The sequence below is a fragment of the Xyrauchen texanus genome, chromosome 27, assembly GCF_025860055.1.
Source record: "Xyrauchen texanus isolate HMW12.3.18 chromosome 27, RBS_HiC_50CHRs, whole genome shotgun sequence".
Classification (NCBI taxonomy): Eukaryota; Metazoa; Chordata; class Actinopteri; order Cypriniformes; family Catostomidae; genus Xyrauchen; species Xyrauchen texanus.
The window spans coordinates 902,922-927,140 of record NC_068302.1 but is presented as its reverse complement, the minus strand read 5'-3'; the positions used below and the strand labels follow the sequence as shown (position 1 = coordinate 927,140).

Genomic DNA, 24,219 nt, shown 5'->3' with positions numbered 1-24,219 from the left:
GCCTTCTCTATCTATACACTCATTCCTGCTGGTGTATATTTTCTACGCATCGCTCTAAATGAATGTGCAATCAGTGATTTTGACATTGAAATTGTCCTGTGACTACAAGCTGATGAGATGTTTTCAGTTCTTGAGTTACCCTACTTCTGTGTTTTCCCACAAATCTCTCTTAAGATTAATGTAATATACATTTTGGTTTCATATTTTCATATGTCAGTCCTTAGTTCACGGTGAAAAGAAACCAACACTAATTTCCCTCAAAATTCAGCTTGCATGTAAATGGTGATTCTCTTGAATCTTATGATTGCTGTTTTTGAATGATTTGCAAATATTCAGCTGAAGATGACATTTTCATAACAAGTGTGCCGCACAAGCCCTCAAAAGTGAAGCCAAAACGTCCCCCGGTGACTGGTCCTAGTATAGGTCATAAACCCCGCCTCCCCTTGTTATTCAATGGGACGTGAGACCAACTAAACAATTAAATTACACTTCACATATCTTTTTTCCAAAGATAGTTTCTGTCATTTACTGTCGTTTCTATCACGTTGATGTCGTTTCAAGTGTTTGTTTTCAAAATAAGTTTGTTTTTAGTTAGTTATTTGATGCTATAAAAACGGTGCTGTGACATCATGATTGACAGCTGTGATTGACAGGTTCTCTGAGCGAAGTAGTCACTGAAGTACCAACTGACTTTTTTTCGGGATTTTCGGAGGACTGAGGAGATTGGAGCTTTAAATGTAATATCTAAATTTCTATAATTAATTATTTCACACCGTGAAAAGTGCAGGGGCGTGTGCTTGCGATTGATTCAGCGAGAGTGAGGGCGGGGCCTTGATTTCGCGGCTTTACTTCCTGCTCACTACTGCGCAGGTCTGGTCCCGAAATCGCAACTGCGCAGACTCAAGTCCCAAGATGTCAGCGCTATATCGGGACACTGGCAGCTTCAGTTCTCACCAATGGAAAAGAGCGAAGGGGCGTCGTCCATCTTTTTTTACACTCTATGTTTCATAACAATACAAATAATAAAATGTCCATAATCATTTCAATTAACAACCAAGAGGTTGACTAATTGAGTAAAGTATGGGAAATCAAACTAAACTGAGACTGTGCTTCAAGTGAGAAGATTTGTTCTTACTCAACAGATTTATCATAGTTCTTCCATTGTGACATTTGTACAGTTGTAGCCTCATTACTGTGGTGATGAGTAAAATAAAATAATATAATTAAATCTCATAAATATAATTCTCGTAAAATTTCCCTGAGAGATCCGTCATTTGGAAATTCCTGCTCCAGGTTACTGTTGTTTTTTGCAGGGGTGATGATGTTAGTTTAAAACCCTGTACTTTCTGTTTTTTTTTTTTTTTTTTTACTTTTATTTTTTCTTGATGTTGCAAGACATAAATATACATTTGGTCATATTATACAACATTTTTATCTTGTCCTACTACATCTTTTTCCCATAAAACAAAAAGATAAATAAATAGATAAATAGATAAATGAAAATAATAATAAAACAAAAACAAAGCAAACAAACAAACAAACTGGTAGCAAGAACAAAAACAGGGGAGAGCCTCAGGTATTATGTTTCACACAAAGTCTGATATTATTGGCCGAATAAATTTCAAGAATCCATCCCATAACCTCTCAAATTTATCCATTTCAAATCTACAAGTGGAAGTCAGTTTCTCCATAACGTATATATCATGCATCACATCAACCCAATTTTTTCTTGGCACTTCCACCTTAAGCCATTTCCTAGTAATTCCCTTTTTTCCTGCTAGTAACATGATATTAAACATTTTACAATTCAGATTCTTTTTACCTTGCATATTAAGTCTTCCCAAATAAAGTGTGTCAAAAGTGAAAGGTGGATCAATCTGTAAAATCTTGTCCATACATTGTTTAAGTTCCATCCAATATTTCACCATCGAAGGACAACTCCAAAAAATATGAACATGATTAGCACTCTTTTCCCCACATCCCCGCCAACAGATTGTATCCCGATATTTTGTCTGAGCTGGAGTTCTAAAATATCTCACTACGTTTTTCCATCCATGTTCCCTCCAGGTTAGGGATGATGTCACTCTCCATATTTGTTGAGTGAGATCCTCCCATTCCTCATCCGTCACTTTTATGTTTGCTTCAGTTTCCCATTTTTGTTTTATGTAGTGTGTATCGTCTCCTTTTAAAGCTTCTATCCCTGAATATATCTTTGCAATTAATTTCTTGTTTATTTTAGATTGGTATGCGGAGATAAAGAGTTTTATAATGTTGGACTCTACGTCAAAATTTTCCTTTTTTATATCATTCTCTAAGTAATGCCTCACTTGCAGAAATCTATAAAAATCTTGATTTGCCAGACTAAACTGTTCTTTAATTTCTTCAAAACTTTTACACTTCTTATTTTCTAATAGTTCCCAAAACATTCGTGGTCCTTGTTCCCAATTTTTAAATCTATTATCTCTTATATTAGGGGAAAATTCTGTATCATATCCTATCCACCTTAGCAGCTTATTGCTGTGTGTCAATTTATTCTTTGTAAAAATTCAAACCACACTTTAAGTGAAATGTCCAGCCATGGGTTGGGTACATTTTTCAGTTGGTGCCTGAGTTTGTAATCCCCGATTAATGCCTGTATTGGAGCTTCCGTTGTCATTTTCATTTCAATTTCTTTCCACCTAGCAGAGTAGGAAGGATTACATAAGTTCAACACAGGCTTTATTTGCGCTGCTTGATAATAACTTTTTAAGCACGGGAGAGCTAGCCCCCTTTCGCCTTAGATAATTGTAGTGTTTTGTATCTTATTCTAGGTTGTTTTCCTTGCCAGATATATCTTGAGATAATTTTGTCCCATTCTATAAGTTCCTTATCCAGTATCTCCACTGGAAGATTCTGAAACAGGTATAACACCCTGGGAAGAACCTTGATTTTGACCACCTCAACTCTAGATGTAAGCGTCATAAAGGGAATTAAATTCCACCTTGCAAAGTCTTCTTTTATTTCGGATATTAATGGGTCATAGTTTGCTGATTTCAATTGGCTAATATCTTTTGTTAAATCAATTCCAAGATATTTCATTGATTTCAAATTCCACTTAATTTCATAATTTTCTTTAATCGCGTCAGAGGGGCTATAATTGAAAGTGAGGACTTGTGTTTTCTGAACATTTATTTTGTAGCCGGACATTTGTCCAAACTTTACAAATTCTGACATGAGTACTGGCAAGGATGTATCAGGATTAGACAAAAATATTAGGACATCATCTGCGAATAGTGCAAGCTTTTGAAATGTCCCCTTTATCTCTATGCCTTGTATTTGTGCATTTTGTTTTATGGATTGGCTAAGTGGTTCCAAAAAAATTGCAAAGAGAAGGGGGCTAGCTGAACAACCCTGCCTACATCCACGCCTTAATGAAACAGAATTGGATAAACTCCCATTAATCTTAATCCTGGCCGTTGGGTCAGTATACAAGGCTTGTATTTTCCTAATTATTGTATCATGGAAGTTACATTTTTTGAACACTCTATAAAGGAAATCCCACCAGACAGAGTCAAACGCTTTCTCCGCATCCATTCCCATCACAACTGCTTCAGTGTGATTTTTTTTTAATATGCTGCATCACATGTAAAGCCCTTCTTATGTTATCTTGCATTTGTCTTTCTTTAATAAATCCCGTCTGGTCCAACTGAATAATACCCGGTAAAAACAGCTCAATACGTCTAGCCAATATTGCAGTGAAAAGTCTATAGTCCTGATTCAGGATACTAATAGGTCTATAGCTGGAACAGTCCAATTCGTCCTTGCCTTCTTTAGGGATTACAGAAATTATGGCTTCCCACCATGAGTATGGTATTTCACCATTCTTTAACACCCAGCTAAACGTTTTTTCTAGCATTGGAATTAATGATTCCCTGAACAACTTATACCATTCTGAGGAGTATCCATCTGCTCCCGGGGACTTACTCACTTTGAGTTTAGAAATCAAAGAGTTTATTTCCTGAGCTGTAATCCTAATTTCCTGATAAGTTTTGTCATTCGGCCTTTCTTTATGTTCCTGTTCTAATTTCTGTAGGTCCAATTGTAATGCCTCAAGATTCCTTTGCCTCAATTTTTTTAAATAAGCAGATTTGGCAATTATTTTCCCTCTTAACACCGCCTTACACGCGTCCCATAGTACTGGTGGGGACACTTCCCCATTATCCTTCTTCTCCAAATATCTTTGAATTTCCGATTCCATTTCTTCCTTAATACTTCCTTTTAATATACTGGCATTAAGTCTCCAGAATGTTGTTCTTTTTTCAGGTGTCAAAGCCAAAGTTGCATAAACCGGACTATGATCAGATAAGTCAGCCACCCCATTCTCACAATTCCCCACCATATGTCTATCTTTATTGTACATTAGGATGTAATCTATTCTTGAATATATTTTATGCGGAGAAGAGTAAAAAGTGTAGTCCTTGGTTGTAGGATTCAGTTCTCTCCATACATCCATGATACCTAATTCATATTTCCAAATTTATTTGGAATCACATTCTTTTTTACTCCCCTCCCTGAGGTGTCTAATTGAGGGTCCAACCTTTGGTTCAAATCCCCTCCTGCGATTAAAACCTCCTCCTCCTCTGATGCCATCAAATCAAACAATTTTCTATAAAACGTCCAATCTGAGCCAGGGGGTGCATATATATTCAGAAGACTAATGAATACTCCCTCTAATCTTCCTTTAACCCAGACATATCTTCCATCTTTATCGCTTATCACTGACTGTTTCTGAAATGGGATTTGATTTGATATTAAATCCGCTACCCCTCTCCTGTGGCCTGATTTATATGAAGCAGCATATACCTGGTTATAGCCATTTCTCTTCAGTTTTTCATGTTCTTTTTCTGTCAGATGGGTTTCCTGCAGGAAAACTATCCCCGCCCTATCTTTCTTCATTTTACTTATAATTTTACTTCTTTTTATTGGGTTGAGAACACCATTCACGTTATAGGAAACCACTTTAAGTTTTTTTGTATAGCCATATTTTAGGTCTAATTGTTCTTATTACTATCCCCAGTACTCCCCCTATGCCACCGTAAAAACACACAACCATGAGCCTAACAGAACAAGCTCTAGAACAATTTATCAAATCACTAAACAAAAACAAAAAGACTTCCAATATTAAGGTCGTTCTCTCGACCTTATCTGAGCCTAGATAAGACTCGGAGGGATAGCCTCTGGCCCTAACGGCCAGAGGGCCCTCTCTGCAACAAGAATCTAACCAAAAATAGTCAAGTCAAGTCAAGTGGTTTTTATTGTCGTTTCAACCATATACAGTTAGTACAGTACACAGCAAAACGAGACAACGTTCCTCCAGGACCATGGTGCTACATAAAAACAACAAAGGACCAACACAGGACCACATGAGACAACACAACGAAATAAAATACCTATATAAAATACCTATATATACCTATATAAAGTGCACGTGCAAACATGTGCAAAGTACGGGACAGTACAACAAATTACTGACAATGAACAGGACAATAGACACAGTGCAGCGCCGACCAGTACTCAGTAGTGCAAAAAGATTTCTAAAAACGTAAACATAACATACTATGAGATAGTATTCTATGCACATAGCAGTTATTGAGGTAGCAGACATAAAGTGACAGTAATTAAAGTGCAACTCAGGACACGTGTGTGTCAAACCAGTCTCTGAGTATTGAGGAGTCTGATGGCTTGGGGGAAGAAGCTGTTACACAGTCTGGCCGTGAGGGCCCGAATGCTTCGGTACCTCTTGCCAGATGGCAGGAGGGTAAAGAGTTTGTGTGAGGGGTCATCCACAATGCTGGTTGCTTTGCGGATACAGTGTTTTTTGTAAATGTCTTTGATGGAGGGAAGAGAGACCCCAATGATCTTCTCAGCTGTCCTCACTATCCTCTGCAGGGCTCTGCGGTCCGAAACGGTGCAAGTCCCAAACCAGGCAGTGATGCAGCTGCTCAGGATGCTCTCAATAGTCCCTCTATAGAATGTAGTGAGGATGGGGGTTGGGAGATGTGCTTTCCTCAGCCTTCGAAGAAAGTAGAGACGCTGCTGGGCTTTCTTGGTGATAGAGCTGGTGTTGAGGGACCAGGTGAGGTTCTCCGCCAGGTGAACACCAAGGAATTTGGTGCTCTTGATGATCTCCACAGAGGAGCCGTTGATGTTCAGCGGAGTGTGTTCACCTTGTGCTCTCCTAAAGTCAACAACCATCTCTTTTAAATACATACCATAACGACAACTCGGAGAATACAGTACCGACAATTGTACCTTAATTTGAGGGAGTTCTTCTTATACATCTCACCCTAAAACACTGAAAGAAAAGAAGAAGGGAAAAAAAAGAAAGAAAAAAGTCCTGAAAACTTCTGGATCAGTCATTTGCCTCCGGCATCCTCCTAAAAGCCTGCAGTCTCTGCTTATACCTGGGTCTAGCATCCGCCTGTCGTCCACCGTTCGCGGCTCGGTCACGGCGCCACGTCAGGTGCTTTATCTTCTCCATTACGTCCTCCGTGGGCTCCACGACCTTCACCTGGAAGCCCCTGTCAGCCATATCTTTCGTCGCCTCCTCCGCTGACTCATACGTGCATGTCCCACCATCGTAAAATACCCGGAGACGTGCAGGAAATGGCGTTTTGAAACGTATCTTCTTATCCTTAAGCACTTTCTTTGCCTCCCCGTATTTTTTCCGCTGTTTCAAAATCTCTGGTGCATAGTCATGATCTATAATTATCTTCCTGCCTTCGTACTCAAATCCCTTTTTCTGCCACACCGTCTTCATGATTTCTTCTTTGCATCTGTAACTGAGAAACTTCACCACTACTGATCTCCGTGGAGCGTCATTTGGGCGTGGCGCAGCCAACGACCGGTGAGCTCGTTCAATGGGGAGTTCTAGGGACGCCGGTAATTCAAGCTTGTATTTTATTTAGCTTTAATTAGCTGTAAATATTCAGATTACAAAATTACAGGTTCCATTTTTTTTATAGATGTAGAAGAAATTCAGAACTCCAAATACAATTTTCTCAATTCATATTATAAATGAACTAGGCCAAAGGTCAAGCTTCCGTGTTCCACAGGGGAAAAGAATATCAGAATAGTCAAATATTTTGGCCAAACACTGAGCTACCAAAATTCTCTGGTGCGATCTGATGTTCATTTTCAAATGTTATTGTTCATTATAGATCATGTCTACAACATAGTTTTACTGTACAATTAATTTTTCAGTTTAAATTGGCATAAACTTGTGATGCACTGATGCAAAGGCTCCGATACTGAAGCTTTTATACGGATCGGGTTTCGGTCCGACGAGCACGATCCAAATCCGATACTGTGTGTTAGTCATGTTCGTTACTGTCAAGCTCCAAAAATGACATAAAAGAACCATTAAAACACCATTAAAGTAGTTCATATGACTCGAGCATTTTATTCAAAGCCACTTGACGACATACAATAATTTTGTGAATAGCACATGAACTACATCTCAGAGGTACAGTGCATCAGTAAAGTATTCACAGGCTTCACTTTTTCCACATTTTGTTATGTTACAGCCTTATTTCCAAAATGTATTAAATTTATTATTTTCCTCAAAATTCTACAAACAATACCCCATAATGACAACGTGAAAGAAGATTATTTGAAATCTTTGTACATTTATTAAAAATACAAAAATCACATGTACATAAGTATTCACAGCCTTTGCTCAATACTTTGTTGAGATGGATGTTCTTCTGGAAGGTTCTGCAACGGAAGAGCATTTCACCAGATTTTTTATAAGAAGTAATTAAACTACTGTGAACTAGCTTCCAAATGGACACTGACTGGACTTCCAAGAGTATGCCGTCAAAATAAAAGCCAGAGGGTTTTAATGTAAAGAAATTACGACTGAATTATATTACAATTGTATAATAAAATTTTAAAAGTGAATAAAACAATAATTATTATTGGTTTACAATTTAAAACAATATTTATGGTGATACTGAGAGTTCAGGTATCAAAATTGGATCGGGAGAGAAAAAGTGTTATCGGGCATCCCTCAGCACAACAAATACTATCATGAAGTATAAAGGGTAATGAGAATGAAGGACATGAAAATAATGTCACAATGCAAACTTCATGGACAACTGTCTTAATGGTCATAAAATAGCCTTGATTTTCTTTCATCAAAAATCCTTTTTTATTTTATGGTGAAATTGGACTGGGGCATGTTCTTAAAATTGTCTTTTTTCTCTTAAATTCAGAGTGAGCTTGACGCCCCGACAGAACCTGTCCAGAATCATTCTGAAGGGAATCTTCCAGGGCGTGAAGGTGGTCCGGGGACCTGACTGGGACTGGGGCAATCAGGACGGTGAGGAACACGCTCATTACACCTCAGATAATCCATTTCTACTTCATCTGATACTGTTCAGTCAGAATGTTTTTTTTACTTCTAGAGTAACATGTTTTATTATTCCATGTCAACAGTTTAGAAGATTCACTTGACAACGTGTACTTAGAGGTGTTGCTCCGCCATGACAGTAGATTGTCTAGAAGGTATAGAAGGCCCCAGCAGCCTACGTCTCGTGAGAGCCTCATTCGCTGTTACTAAGGTTAGGTTTAGGTTTAGGGGTAGGTGTAGGGTTTCTGTAGGAATGTAAATAAACATAAAAAAACACAGTGTGTAAACATTCAATGTGGCTTTCACGAGACTTTATGCAACTGGGGGTTACCTTCTAGACACGACCATGATCGTAGCTGAAAGAGAAGACGGTTTACATGGCTGCCCGCTATAGCGCCCCTTGTGGCAATGCTAAGAATACAGCACATGTTTGCATTGCTTTAAGAATTGTGTTCTGACACATTTCAGAATGCAATAATGTGGGAAATCTGGTTGTGCAGCTAGAAGCATTTGCTTCGGCCCTTAGTTTAACAGAGCTCTAAATTTTGCCTTAATATTACTCAGGGCTGTAATCACATTATACTGTACATTGAGTTGATGTCCCCCAATAATTTATATCCTTGTTGTTCTGCTGCAGTTCATTATGCACCGATGTCTAATTGTCATTACGTTTTTACATAATGGTTTGAAAAGTGGCCATGCATCAGTGCTTAAGATAAAGAGTGATGAATGGGTGTGTATTGTAAAGGAACTGAATGAAAGTGGTTATCTGGAAAGTTTCTGAAATATCTTTTTAGGAAATTCACTTGATATTGTCTCAGACAATGATCTATAACACACAGTACAGCGTTTTCACCCTCAGATTAAAACTAGAACATGGTCAATCTTGTGACTTGTATTGTGCTTTTAGGCTCTGACAAGGACCGTATCATACATTCTTAATGCAAAATTATTAGGTAATAGTTTAAAATCAATTCAAGATTTCTAAATAATTTCATTAATTCTGAATTTTGTACAGCATCTCATAAGAGTCTACTTTTACAAGAAACCAGATTATTTTGAGGATGAGCCAACAGTTAATGGAGGAGTTCACCTAAAAATGGAAAATGTACTTTTACTCATTCATTTACTCACCCTTATGTCGTTCAAAACCCATATGCTGGGCTTTGTCTTGGAACATAAAAATATATATTTTAAGCAGCTCTATTCCAGAGAATAACAGTTTATAGTGATATTATAAAGCATGTTATAATATTATAACAGTCGTCCATGTGACTCGTGCATTATATTCCAAGTTTTCTGCAGCTATGTGTTGTATGGACTACTTTTATGGTATATTTATAATATTGTTTTCTCTTTGGACTTTGACAGCAGTGGTCAGTATGAAGTGTTTTTGCATGGATGAGTACAGTGTTAGGATTCTTGAAGAATAGATTGTTCAGATTCTACTGGGAAGAAAAAAACAATGAGGGACAACATGAGGGTAAATCATTCAGTGTGTTGTCTTTTTGTTTGCCAGCTGACACAATCATGCCATTTTACACACGCATCAATGATGAAAAGAAATCCAAATGATATTCATCTTTTCTTTGGGACAGCTCAAAAAAGAAAGAAAAGATGACTGAAACCGACAAATTGCTAGCAGTGTAGAGACAGCGGTAGTCTTGAAAAATACATCTTTTAAAACCAAAAATGATCCAATTTTGGGCCTTTTATTCAGAAAATGATTGCATTCAGATCCTTAAATATTTTAAAAGAATTATGAGGCCCGTTACACCTGTGACCCCCAGCCCCAAAATGGTTTGGTCCCCCCCAATGCTCAAGACATGTTACGGTCTTGATTGCAGTAACTTTGTTAGCTCGTAAGAAAAGTGTGCTACATCACTTTGCTGGTATTTCTTAAGATTTATAACAGAAGATCATTGATTGTTTGTGGTTATGTGAGCGCTAGATACTGTCATGATATTTGATCCTCCACAACATTGTTTCCTGTAATGACGGAGTATGTTCTCATGTGAAGATCAAATCAAATCAAATCACTTTATTGTCACACTACCATGTACACAAGTGCAACAGTAGGTGAAATTCTTGTGTGCAGTTCCGATCTGGAACCATTGTAAAGATTGCACACTTTAAGAGACTGTAATGCCGAATGAGTCAAAAGGTCCATGCAGGGTTCTTCACGTGTTCATTGCTTTGATCAGAATTTCCCAACAATCACACCCGATGTTTTGTAGACCTGAAGTTAGTCCTGTGTGTTCTGTATCTGTGGTCTGAAACTGTGTTGTGTGTCATCTTATGTCATATTTTGTGCAGTTGTTTGTGTTGATTAGTTTGTAGTTGTTAATGGCAGTAAGTGTGAGTCTGAAGAACATGTCTGGGGTTATATTTCGTTCCACCTTTCAAAAGAAATACATTTGATTTTGCATAAAGGACCATTAAGAGTGTTTCATTGTGACATGATTTTCTTGATTATTAATAACATTTCACCAGTACGATAAGAGCTACCAGGATGTGTAAACACTTCAAAATTTTTATATCCCTTTTTTTTTCATTACGGTAATGAGAATTTGGGGTATATTTGCATAATTGTCCTGAAAAGACAAAAAAATAGTCTTCAAATAGTCTTTATAGGTTTCATTTTCTTCATGAAAAAATAATCGAATTTCTTATTTATGTTTTTCCTGATTTTGTGGTGAACTATAACCTGGACATAATGTCAGATGTAGTGATATTCTCCCATGTTCACCTGTATTTGACGTGCTTTTGCTTTTTTGAGTTTTCACAATCAAGTGAAATGTTTGATTTGGTTCAAGTGACCTGAAGATCTTACTTACCTGACACTGATGTTCTCCTCTCTCACGTGCTTATCACTCCTCAGCTGCTGACACTGTTCTTAGACTCCTACCCTGTCCTGCGTGTGTCCCTGTGTGTGTGTGTGTGTGAGCAGGTGGTGAGGGGAAGGTCGGGAAGGTGGTGGATATTCGTGGATGGGATCAGGAATCGGGTCGTAGTGTTGCTAGTGTCACATGGTCCAACGGCAGCACAAATGTCTACAGGATAGGTCACAAGGGGAAGGTGGATCTCAAATACGTGTCTGATGTTCAAGGAGGATTCTACTACAAAGAACATCTGCCCAAATTAGGTAAACACAATAAACGGCAGTAAAACGGGCCCATCCGTGTGTGTGTGTGTGTGTGTTTGACAGTGTGTGTGTGTGTGTGTGTGTGTGCAGGTGAGCACGCGGAGCTGCAGCGGCAGGAGAGTGCAGATACTCACTCTTTTCAGCAGGGCGATAAGGTCAAGTGTCTACTGGAGGTGGACATCCTCAGACAAATGCAGGAGGGACATGGAGGCTGGAATCCCAAGATGGCTGAGGTGAAACTCTCTCTCGTGTCACACACACACTGCAAACTCTCGGGAGTGACAGCTGTATTTGGCTGAAGTGTGTTCATGGCCTCTTTAAAGGAAAAGGTTCTAAATAATGAACATAAGAGGAGATGTTCATGCTGCTCTTTTCAGTCTGATGTAAGCAGACAGTGACCAGGGTCTGTCAGGCTTCAAAAAGGAGGAGAAAAACTCCATGAAAGTTCAAACATTCAACCGGTGATCCAGAGTGCATAGAAAATAATGTTTCAAATTTCAGTAATAACTTTGATCTGTCTATATATTCAGCAAACACTTATTGATTTCTTTTGATTGTATTTGGTAGTACATCTCCAGAACCGGGACGGTGCACAGAATAACAGACCGTGGAGATGTAAGAGTCCAGTACAGCAACAACATACGCTGGACATTTCATCCTGGAGCTCTGACCAAAGTAAGCCCAACACAGCAGAAACACAGCAGAAACACAGCAGAAACACAGCAGAAACACTGCAGAAACACTGCAGAAACACTAGAGAAACGCTATACAGAAACGCTATACAGAAACACTATACAGAAACACTATACAGAAACACTAGAGAAACACTATACAGAAACACTAGAGAAACACTAGAGAAACACTATACAGAAACACTGCAGAAACACCACAGAAACACTATACAGAAACACCAGAGAAACACTAGAGAAACACCACAGAAACACTGTACAGAACCACCACAGAAACACTGCAGAAACACTATACAGAACCACCACAGAAACACTGCAGAAACACTATACAGAACCACCACAGAAACACCGCAGAAACACCAGAGAAACACTGCAGAAACACTATACAGAAACACAGCAGAAACACTAGAGAAACACTAGAGAAACACTAGAGAAACACTGCAGAAACACTAGAGAAACACCGCAGAAACACTAGAGAAACACTGCAGAAACACTAGAGAAACACCACAGAAACACAGCAGAAACACTAGAAAAACACTGCAGAAACACTATACAGAAACACCACAGAAACACCGCAGAAACACCAGAGAAACACTGCAGAAACACTATACAGAAACACAGCAGAAACACTAGAGAAACACTAGAGAAACACTAGAGAAACACTGCAGAAACACTAGAGAAACACCGCAGAAACACTAGAGAAACACTGCAGAAACACTAGAGAAACACCACAGAAACACAGCAGAAACACTAGAAAAACACTGCAGAAACACTATACAGAAACACCACAGAAACACTAGAGAAACACTGCAGAAACACTAGAGAAACACTATAAAAAACACCACAGAAACACTAGAAAAACACTGCAGAAACACTATACAGAAACACTAGAGAAACACTGCAGAAACACTATACAGAAACACCGCAGAAACACTAGAGAAACACCACAGAAACACAGCAGAAACACTAGAGAAACACTAGAGATACACTAGAGAAACACTAGAGAAACACTGCAGAAACACTGCAGAAACACTGCAGAAACACTAGAGAAACACTATACAGAAACACTATACAGAAACACTAGAAAAACACAGCAGAAACACTATACAGAAACACTAGAGAAACACTGCAGAAACACTATACAGAAACACCGCAGAAACACTGCAGAAACACTAGAGAAACACTGCAGAAACACTATACAGAAACACTAGAAAAACACTACAGAAACACCGCAGAAACACTAGAGAAACACTGCAGAAACACTAGAGAAACACTAGAGAAACACTATACAGAAACACCGCAGAAACACTAGAGAAACACTGCAGAAACACTAGAGAAACACTAGAGAAACACCACAGAAACACTATGCAGAAACACTAGAGAAACACCACAGAAACACTATACAGAAACACTAGAAAAACACTGCAGAAACACTATACAGAAACACTAAAGAAACACCACAGAAACACTATGCAGAAACACTAGAGAAACACTAGAGAAACACCACAGAAACACCACAGAAACACTATACAGAAACACTGCAGAAACACTATACAGAAACACTGCAGAAACACTAGAAAAACACTACAGAAACACCGCAGAAACACTAGAGAAACACTGCAGAAACACTAGAGAAACACTAGAGAAACACTATACAGAAACACCGCAGAAACACTAGAGAAACACTAGAGAAACACCACAGAAACACTATGCAGAAACACCACAGAAACACTATACAGAAACACTAGAAAAACACTGCAGAAACACTATACAGAAACACAGCAGAAACACTAGAGAAACACTAAAGAAACACCACAGAAACACTATGCAGAAACACTAGAGAAACACTAGAGAAACACTAGAGAAACACTAGAGAAACACCACAGAAACACTATACAGAAACACTGCAGAAACACTATACAGAAACACTGCAGAAACACTAGAGAAACACTAAAGAAACACCACAGAAACACTATGCAGAAACACTAGAGAAACACTAGAGAAACACTAGAGAAACACTAGAGAAACACCACAGAAACACTATACAGAAACACCAGAGAAACACCACAGAAACACTATACAGAAACACAGCAGAAACACTAGAGAAACACTAAAGAAACACCACAGAAACACTATGCAGAAACACTAGAGAAACACTAGAGAAACACTAGAGAAACACCACAGAAACACTATACAGAAACACTGCAGAAACACTATACAGAAACACTGCAGAAACACTAGAGAAACACTAAAGAAACACTAAAGAAACACCGCAGAAACACTAGAGAAACACTAGAGAAACACTAGAGAAACACCACAGAAACACTATACAGAAACACCAGAGAAACACCACAGAAACACTATACAGAAACACCAGAGAAACACTATACAGAAACACTAGAGAAACACTATACAGAAACACTATACAGAAACACTATACAGAAACACTAGAAAAACACTGCAGAAACACTATACAGAAACACAGCAGAAACACTAGAGAAACACTAAAGAAACACCACAGAAACACTATGCAGAAACACTAGAGAAACACTAGAGAAACACTATACAGAAACACTATACAGAAACACTGCAGAAACACTATACAGAAACACTGCAGAAACACTAGAGAAACACTAAAGAAACACCACAGAAACACTATGCAGAAACACTAGAGAAACACTAGAGAAACACTAGAGAAACACTAGAGAAACACCACAGAAACACTATACAGAAACACCAGAGAAACACCACAGAAACACTATACAGAAACACCAGAGAAACACTATACAGAAACACTAGAGAAACACTGCAGAAACACTATACAGAAACACTATACAGAAACACTATACAGAAACACTATACAGAAACACAGCAGAAACACTATACAGAACCACCACAGAAACACTGCAGAAACACTAGAAAAACACTGCAGAAACACTAGAAAAACACTGCAGAAACACTATACAGAAACACAGCAGAAACACTAGAGAAACACTGCAGAAACACTATACAGAAACACTATACAGAAACACTGCAGAAACACTATACAGAAACACCACAGAAACACTATACAGAAACACTGCAGAAACACCACAGAAACACTGCAGAAACACTATACAGAAACACTATACAGAAACACCACAGAAACACCGCAGAAACACTATACAGAACCACCACAGAAACACTGCAGAAACACTATACAGAACCACCACAGAAACACCGCAGAAACACTGCAGAAACACCAGAGAAACACTGCAGAAACACTGTACAGAAACACTGCAGAAACACTATACAAAAACACCACAGAAACACTAGAAAAACACTGCAGAAACACTATACAGAAACACCACAGAAACACTAGAGAAACACTGCAGAAACACTAGAAAAACTCTGCAGAAACACTATACAGAAACACAGCAGAAACACTAGAGAAACACTAGAGAAACACTAGAGAAACACTGCAGAAACACTAGAGAAACACTGCAGAAACACTAGAGAAACACTGCAGAAACACTATACAGAAACACTAGAGAAACACTGCAGAAACACTAGAGAAACACTATGCAGAAACACTAGAGAAACACTGCAGAAACACTATACAGAAACACAGCAGAAACACTAGAGAAACACCGCAGAAACACTATACAGAAACACTAGAGAAACACTATACAGAAACACCGCAGAAACACTGCAGAAACACTGCAGAAACACTGCAGAAACACTAGAGAAACACCGCAGAAACACTACAGAAACACTAGAGAATCACTGAAATAAACACTGTACAGAAACACTGCAGAAACCCTAGAGAAACACTGCAGAAACACCACAGAAACACTATACAGAAACACTACAGAAACGCCAGAGAAACACTGCAGAAACACAGCAGAAACACTATACAGAAACACTATACAGAAACACTAGAAAAACACTGCAGAAACACTATACAGAAACACCAGAGAAACACCAGAGAAACACCACAGAAACACTATACAGAAACACAGCAGAAACACTATACAGAACCACCGCAGAAACACCAGAGAAACACCAGAGAAACACTGCAGAAACACCAGAGAAACACTGCAGAAACATTATGCAGAAACACTATACAGAAACACTAGAGAAACACTAGAGAAACACTATACAGAAACACTAGAGAAACACCACAGAAACACTAGAAAAACACTGCAGAAACACTAGAAAAACACTGCAGAAACACTATACAGAAACACTAGAGAAACACTGCAGAAACACAATACAGAAACACCATAGAAACACTAGAGAAACACTGCAGAAACACTAGAAAAACACTGCAGAAACACCGCAGAAACACTAGAGAAACACTAGAGAAACACCACAGAAACACTAGAGAAACACCGCAGAAACACTAGAGAAACACTGCAGAAACACTAGAGAAACACTAGAGAAACACCACAGAAACACTAGAGAAACACTGCAGAAACACTATACAGAAACACAGCAGAAACACCACAGAAACACTAGAGAAACACTAGAGAAACACTAGAGAAACACTATACAGAAACACTAGAGAAACACTAGAGAAACACTGCAGAAACACTAGAGAAACACCGCAGAAACACTAGAGAAACACCGCAGAAACACTAGAGAAACACCACAGAAACACTAGAGAAACACCGCAGAAACACTAGAGAAACACTGCAGAAACACTAGAGAAACACTGCAGAAACACTATACAGAAACACTGCAGAAACACTATACAGAAACACTAGAGAAACACTAGAGAAACACTAAAGAAACACCACAGAAACACTATGCAGAAACACTAGAGAAACACTAGAGAAACACTAGAGAAACACCACAGAAACACTATACAGAAACACCAGAGAAACACCACAGAAACACTATACAGAAACACCAGAGAAACACTATACAGAAACACTAGAGAAACACTGCAGAAACACTATACAGAAACACTATACAGAAACACTAGAAAAACACTGCAGAAACACTATACAGAAACACAGCAGAAACACTAGAGAAACACTAAAGAAACACCACAGAAACACTATGCAGAAACACTAGAGAAACACTAGAGAAACACTAGAGAAACACCACAGAAACACTATACAGAAACACTGCAGAAACACTGCAGAAACACTAGAGAAACACTAAAGAAACACCACAGAAACACTATGCAGAAACACTAGAGAAACACTAGAGAAACACTAGAGAAACACCACAGAAACACTATACAGAAACACCAGAGAAACACTATACAGAAACACTAGAGAAACACTGCAGAAACACTATACAGAAACACTATACAGAAACACTATACAGAAACACAGCAGAAACACTATACAGAACCACCACAGAAACACTGCAGAAACACTAGAAAAACACTGCAGAAACACTATACAGAAACACAGCAGAAACACTGCAGAAACACTATACAGAAACACTATACAGAAACACTATACAGAAACACTATACAGAAACACTGCAGAAACACTATACAGAAACACTAGAGAAACACTATACAGAAACACTAGAGAAACACTATACAGAAACACCACAGAAACACTACAGAAACACTATACAGAAACACTGCAGAAACACCACAGAAACACTGCAGAAACACTATACAGAAACACTATACAGAAACACCACAGAAACACTATACAGAACCACCACAGAAACACTGCAGAAACACTATACAGAACCACCACAGAAACACCGCAGAAACACTGCAGAAACACCAGAGAAACACTGCAGAAACACTGTACAGAAACACTATACAAAAACACCACAGAAACACTAGAAAAACACTGCAGAAACACTATACAGAAACACCACAGAAACACTAGAGAAACACTGCAGAAACACCAGAGAAACACTGCAGAAACACTGTACAGAAACACTATACAAAAACACCACAGAAACACTAGAAAAACACTGCAGAAACACTATACAGAAACACCACAGAAACACTAGAAAAACACTGCAGAAACACTAGAAAAACACTGCAGAAACACTATACAGAAACACAGCAGAAACACTAGAGAAACACTAGAGAAACACTAGAGAAACACTGCAGAAACACTAGAGAAACACTGCAGAAACACTAGAGAAACACTGCAGAAACACTAGAGAAACACTGCAGAAACACTATACAGAAACACTAGAGAAACACTGCAGAAACACTAGAGAAACACTATGCAGAAACACTAGAGAAACACTGCAGAAACACTATACAGAAACACAGCAGAAACACTAGAGAAACACCGCAGAAACACTATACAGAAACACTAGAGAAACACTATACAGAAACACCGCAGAAACACCGCAGAAACACTGCAGAAACACTGCAGAAACACTGCAGAAACACTAGAGAATCACTGAAATAAACACTGTACAGAAACACTGCAGAAACCCTAGAGAAACACTGCAGAAACACCACAGAAACACTATACAGAAACACTACAGAAACGCCAGAGAAACACTGCAGAAACACAGCAGAAACACTATACAGAAACACTATACAGAAACACTAGAAAAACACTGCAGAAACACTATACAGAAACACCAGAGAAACACCAGAGAAACACCAGAGAAACACCACAGAAACACTATACAGAAACACAGCAGAAACACTATACAGAACCACCGCAGAAACACCAGAGAAACACCAGAGAAACACTGCAGAAACACCAGAGAAACACTGCAGAAACATTATGCAGAAACACTATACAGAAACACTAGAGAAACACTAGAGAAACACTATACAGAAACACTAGAGAAACACCACAGAAACACTAGAAAAACACTGCAGAAACACTAGAAAAACACTGCAGAAACACTATACAGAAACACTAGAGAAACACTGCAGAAACACAATACAGAAACACCATAGAAACACTAGAAACACTGCAGAAACACTAGAAAAACACTGCAGAAACACCGCAGAAACACTAGAGAAACACTAGAGAAACACTAGAGAAACACCACAGAAACACTAGAGAAACACCGCAGAAACACTAGAGAAACACTAGAGAAACACTAGAGAAACACCACAGAAACACTAGAGAAACACTGCAGAAACACTATACAGAAACACAGCAGAAACACCACAGAAACACAGCAGAAACACTAGAGAAACACTAGAGAAACACTATACAGAAACACTAGAGAAACACTGCAGAAACACTAGAGAAACACCGCAGAAACACTAGAGAAACACCGCAGAAACACCACAGAAACACTAGAGAAACACCACAGAAACACTAGAGAAACACCGCAGAAACACTAGAGAAACACTGCAGAAACACTAGAGAAACACTGCAGAAACACTATACAGAAACACAGCAGAAACACTATACAGAACCACCGCAGAAACACCAGAGAAACACCAGAGAAACACTGCAGAAACACCAGAGAAACACTGCAGAAACATTATGCAGAAACACTATACAGAAACACTAGAGAAACACCACAGAAACACTAGAAAAACACTGCAGAAACACTAGAAAAACACTGCAGAAACACTATACAAAAACACTAGAGAAACACTGCAGAAACACAATACAGAAACACCATAGAAACACTAGAGAAACACTAGAAAAACACTGCAGAAACACCGCAGAAACACTAGAGAAACACTAGAGAAACACCACAGAAACACTAGAGAAACACCACAGAAACACTAGAGAAACACTAGAGAAACACCACAGAAACACTAGAGAAACACCGCAGAAACACTAGAGAAACACTAGAGAAACACTATACAGAAACACCAGAGAAACACCACAGAAACACTATACAGAAACACAGCAGAAACACCACAGAAACACTATACAGAAACACTAGAGAAACACTATACAGAAACACTATACAGAAACACAGCAGAAACACCGCAGAAACACTAGAGAAACACTATACAGAAACACTAGAGAAACACTATACAGAAACACCGCAGAAACACTATACAGAAACACCAGAGAAACACTGCAGAAACACTACAGAAACACTACAGAAACACTATACAGAAACACTAGAGAAACACTGCAGAAACACTAGAAAAACACTGCAGAAACACTATAGAGAAACACTAGAGAAACACTAGAGAAACACCACAGAAACACTAGAGAAACACCGCAGAAACACTAGAGAAACACTGCAGAAACACTATACAGAAACACAGCAGAAACACCACAGAAACACAGCAGAAACACTAGAGAAACACTATACAGAAACACTAGAGAAACACTGCAGAAACACCACAGAAACACTAGAGAAACACCGCAGAAACACCACAGAAACACTAGAGAAACACCACAGAAACACTAGAGAAACACTGCAGAAACACTATACAGAAACACTATACAGAACCACCGCAGAAACACCAGAGAAACACTGCAGAAACACCAGAGAAACACTGCAGAAACATTATGCAGAAACACTATACAGAAACACCAGAGAAACACTGCAGAAACATTATGCAGAAACACTATACAGAAACACTAGAGAAACACCACAGAAACACTAGAGAAACACCACAGAAACACTAGAAAAACACTGCAGAAACACTAGAAAAACACTGCAGAAACACTATACAGAAACACCATAGAAACACTAGAAAAACACTGCAGAAACACCGCAGAAACACTAGAGAAACACCGCAGAAACACTAGAGAAACACCGCAGAAACACTAGAGAAACACCACAGAAACACTAGAGAAACACTGCAGAAACACTAGAGAAACACTAGAGAAACACCACAGAAACACTAGAGAAACACTGCAGAAACACTAGAGAAACACCACAGAAACACTAGAGAAACACTGCAGAAACACTATACAGAAACACAGCAGAAACACCACAGAAACACTATACAGAAACACTATACAGAAACACTATACAGAAACACTAGAGAAACACTATACAGAAACACTATACAGAAACACCACAGAAACACCGCAGAAACACTAGAGAAACACTATACAGAAACACTATACAGAAACACAGCAGAAACACTATACAGAAACACTACAGAAACACTGCAGAAACACTACAGAAACACTATACAGAAACACTAGAGAAACACTGCAGAAACACTAGAAAAACACTGCAGAAACACTATAGAGAAACACTAGAGAAACACTAGAGAAACACCACAGAAACACTAGAGAAACACCACAGAAACACTAGAGAAACACCACAGAAACACTAGAGAAACACTGCAGAAACACTAGAGAAACACTAGAGAAACACCACAGAAACACTAGAGAAACACCACAGAAACACTAGAGAAACACTAGAGAAACACTATACAGAACCACCACAGAAACATTGCAGAAACACTATACAGAACCACCACAGAAACACCGTAGAAACACTAGAGAAACACCACAGAAACACTAGAAAAACACTGCAGAAACACTATACAGAAACACAGCAGAAACACTAGAGAAATACTGCAGAAACACTATACAGAAACACTATACAGAAACACTGCAGAAACACTAGAAAAACACTGCAGAAACACTATACAGAAACACTAGAGAAACACTATACAGAAACACTAGAGAAACACTATACAGAAACACTATACAGAAACACTAGAAAAACACTGCAGAAACACTATACAGAAACACTATACAGAAACACTATACAGAAACACCGCAGAAACACTATACAGAAACACTAGAGAAACACTGCAGAAACACTAGAAAAACACTGCAGAAACACTATACAGAAACACTATACAGAAACACCGCAGAAACACTAGAAAAACACTGCAGAAACACTAGAAAAACACTGCAGAAACACTATACAGAAACACTATACAGAAACACCGCAGAAACACTAGAAAAACACTGCAGAAACACTATACAGAAACACTAGAGAAACACTATACAGAAACACTATACAGAAACACTAGAAAAACACTGCAGAAACACTATACAGAAACACTATACAGAAACACTAGAGAAACACTGCAGAAACACTATACAGAAACACCACAGAAACACTAGAGAAACACTGCAGAAACACTAGAAAAACACTGCAGAAACACTATACAGAAACACCGCAGAAACACTATGCAGAAACACTAGAGAAACACTAGAGAAACACCACAGAAACACAGCAGAAACACAGCAGAAACACAGCAGAAACACCACAGAAACACTGCAGAAACACTAGAGAAACACTGCAGAAACACTAGAGAAACACCAGCAGAAACACTATGCAGAAACACTATGCAGAAACACTATGCAGAAACACTGCAGAAACACCACAGAAACACCACAGAAACACTAGAGAAACACTGCAGAAACACTAGAGAAACACCACAGAAACACTAGAGAAACACTATACAGAAACACTATACAGAAACACCGCAGAAACACTAGAAAAACACTGCAGAAACACTATACAGAAACACTATACAGAAACACTATACAGAAACACTATACAGAAACACCGCAGAAACACTAGAAAAACACTGCAGAAACACTATACAGAAACACCGCAGAAACACTAGAAAAACACTGCAGAAACACTAGAGAAACACTATACAGAAACACTATACAGAAACACTAGAAAAACACTGCAGAAACACTATACAGAAACACCACAGAAACACTAGAAAAACACTGCAGAAACACTATACAGAAACACAGCAGAAACACTAGAGAAACACTAGAGAAACACTAGAGAAACACTGCAGAAACACTAGAGAAACACTGCAGAAACACTAGAGAAACACTGCAGAAACACTAGAGAAACACTGCAGAAACACTATACAGAAACACTAGAGAAACACTGCAGAAACACTAGAGAAACACTATGCAGAAACACTAGAGAAACACTGCAGAAACACTATACAGAAACACAGCAGAAACACTAGAGAAACACCGCAGAAACACTATACAGAAACACTAGAGAAACACTATACAGAAACACCGCAGAAACACCGCAGAAACACTGCAGAAACACTGCAGAAACACTGCAGAAACACTGCAGAAACACTAGAGAAACACCGCAGAAACACTACAGAAACACCACAGAAACACCACAGAAACACTAGAAAAACACTATACAGAAACAGCAGAAACACTAGCAGAAACACTGCAGAAACACTGCAGCAACACTGCAGAAACACTGCAGAAACACTAGAAAAACACTATACAGAAACACTGCAGAAACACTAGAGAAACACTAGAGAAATACTATACAGAAACACTAGAGAAACACCGCAGAAACACTGCAGAAACACTAGAGAAACACTGCAGAAACACCACAGAAACACCACAGAAACACTGTACAGAAAAGCCGCTGAAACACTGTACAGAAAAGCCGCTGAAACACTATACAGAAACACTGCAGAAACACCGCAGAAACACTAGAGAAACACTAGAGAAACACTAGAGAAACACTGCAGAAACACCACAGAAACACCACAGAAACACTGTACAGAAAAGCCGCTGAAACACTGTACAGAAAAGCCGCTGAAACACTATAGAGAAACACTGCAGAAACACCAGAGAAACACTGCAGAAACACTATACAGAAACACCACAGAAACACTACAGAAACACTAGAGAAACACTGCAGAAACACTAGAGAAACACTGCAGAAACACCACAGAAACACCACAGAAACACTGTACAGAAAAGCCGCTGAAACACTGTACAGAAAAGCCGCTGAAACACTATACAGAAACACTGCAGAAACACCAGAGAAACACTGCAGAAACACTATACAGAGACACCACAGAAACACTATACAGAGACACTACAGAAACACTATACAGAGACACAGCAGAAACACTGCATCCATCCATGTATGTATGTATTTGGGTTTGTGTTTAATGTTTAATGTTAATTTGGGCTGTGTGTTGGTTCAGTAAGTGGTAATATCATGAAGTCTACTGTGTTTGTAAAAACAGGCCTTTAACAGCTGGTCATGCCTGTTTATTTCTGTTCATACTGGATGAGGCTGCCAGATTGTGT

General features: G+C 38.7%; 1 protein-coding gene across 8 annotated transcripts in view; it reads left to right on the top strand.

The window, feature by feature from the left end:
- The window catches only part of LOC127620635 (E3 ubiquitin-protein ligase MIB2-like), a 120,961-nt gene that overhangs the window by 56,635 nt on the left and 40,107 nt on the right, over window positions 1-24,219 (top strand). For all 8 annotated transcript variants that reach the window (XM_052093829.1, XM_052093828.1, XM_052093827.1 and 5 more), the window contains 4 exons: window positions 8,256-8,362; window positions 11,343-11,537; window positions 11,628-11,770; window positions 12,105-12,212. In XM_052093829.1, coding sequence (XP_051949789.1) covers window positions 8,256-8,362; window positions 11,343-11,537; window positions 11,628-11,770; window positions 12,105-12,212 — 553 coding nt within the window. The remainder of the gene's footprint in view (window positions 1-8,255; window positions 8,363-11,342; window positions 11,538-11,627; window positions 11,771-12,104; window positions 12,213-24,219) is intronic.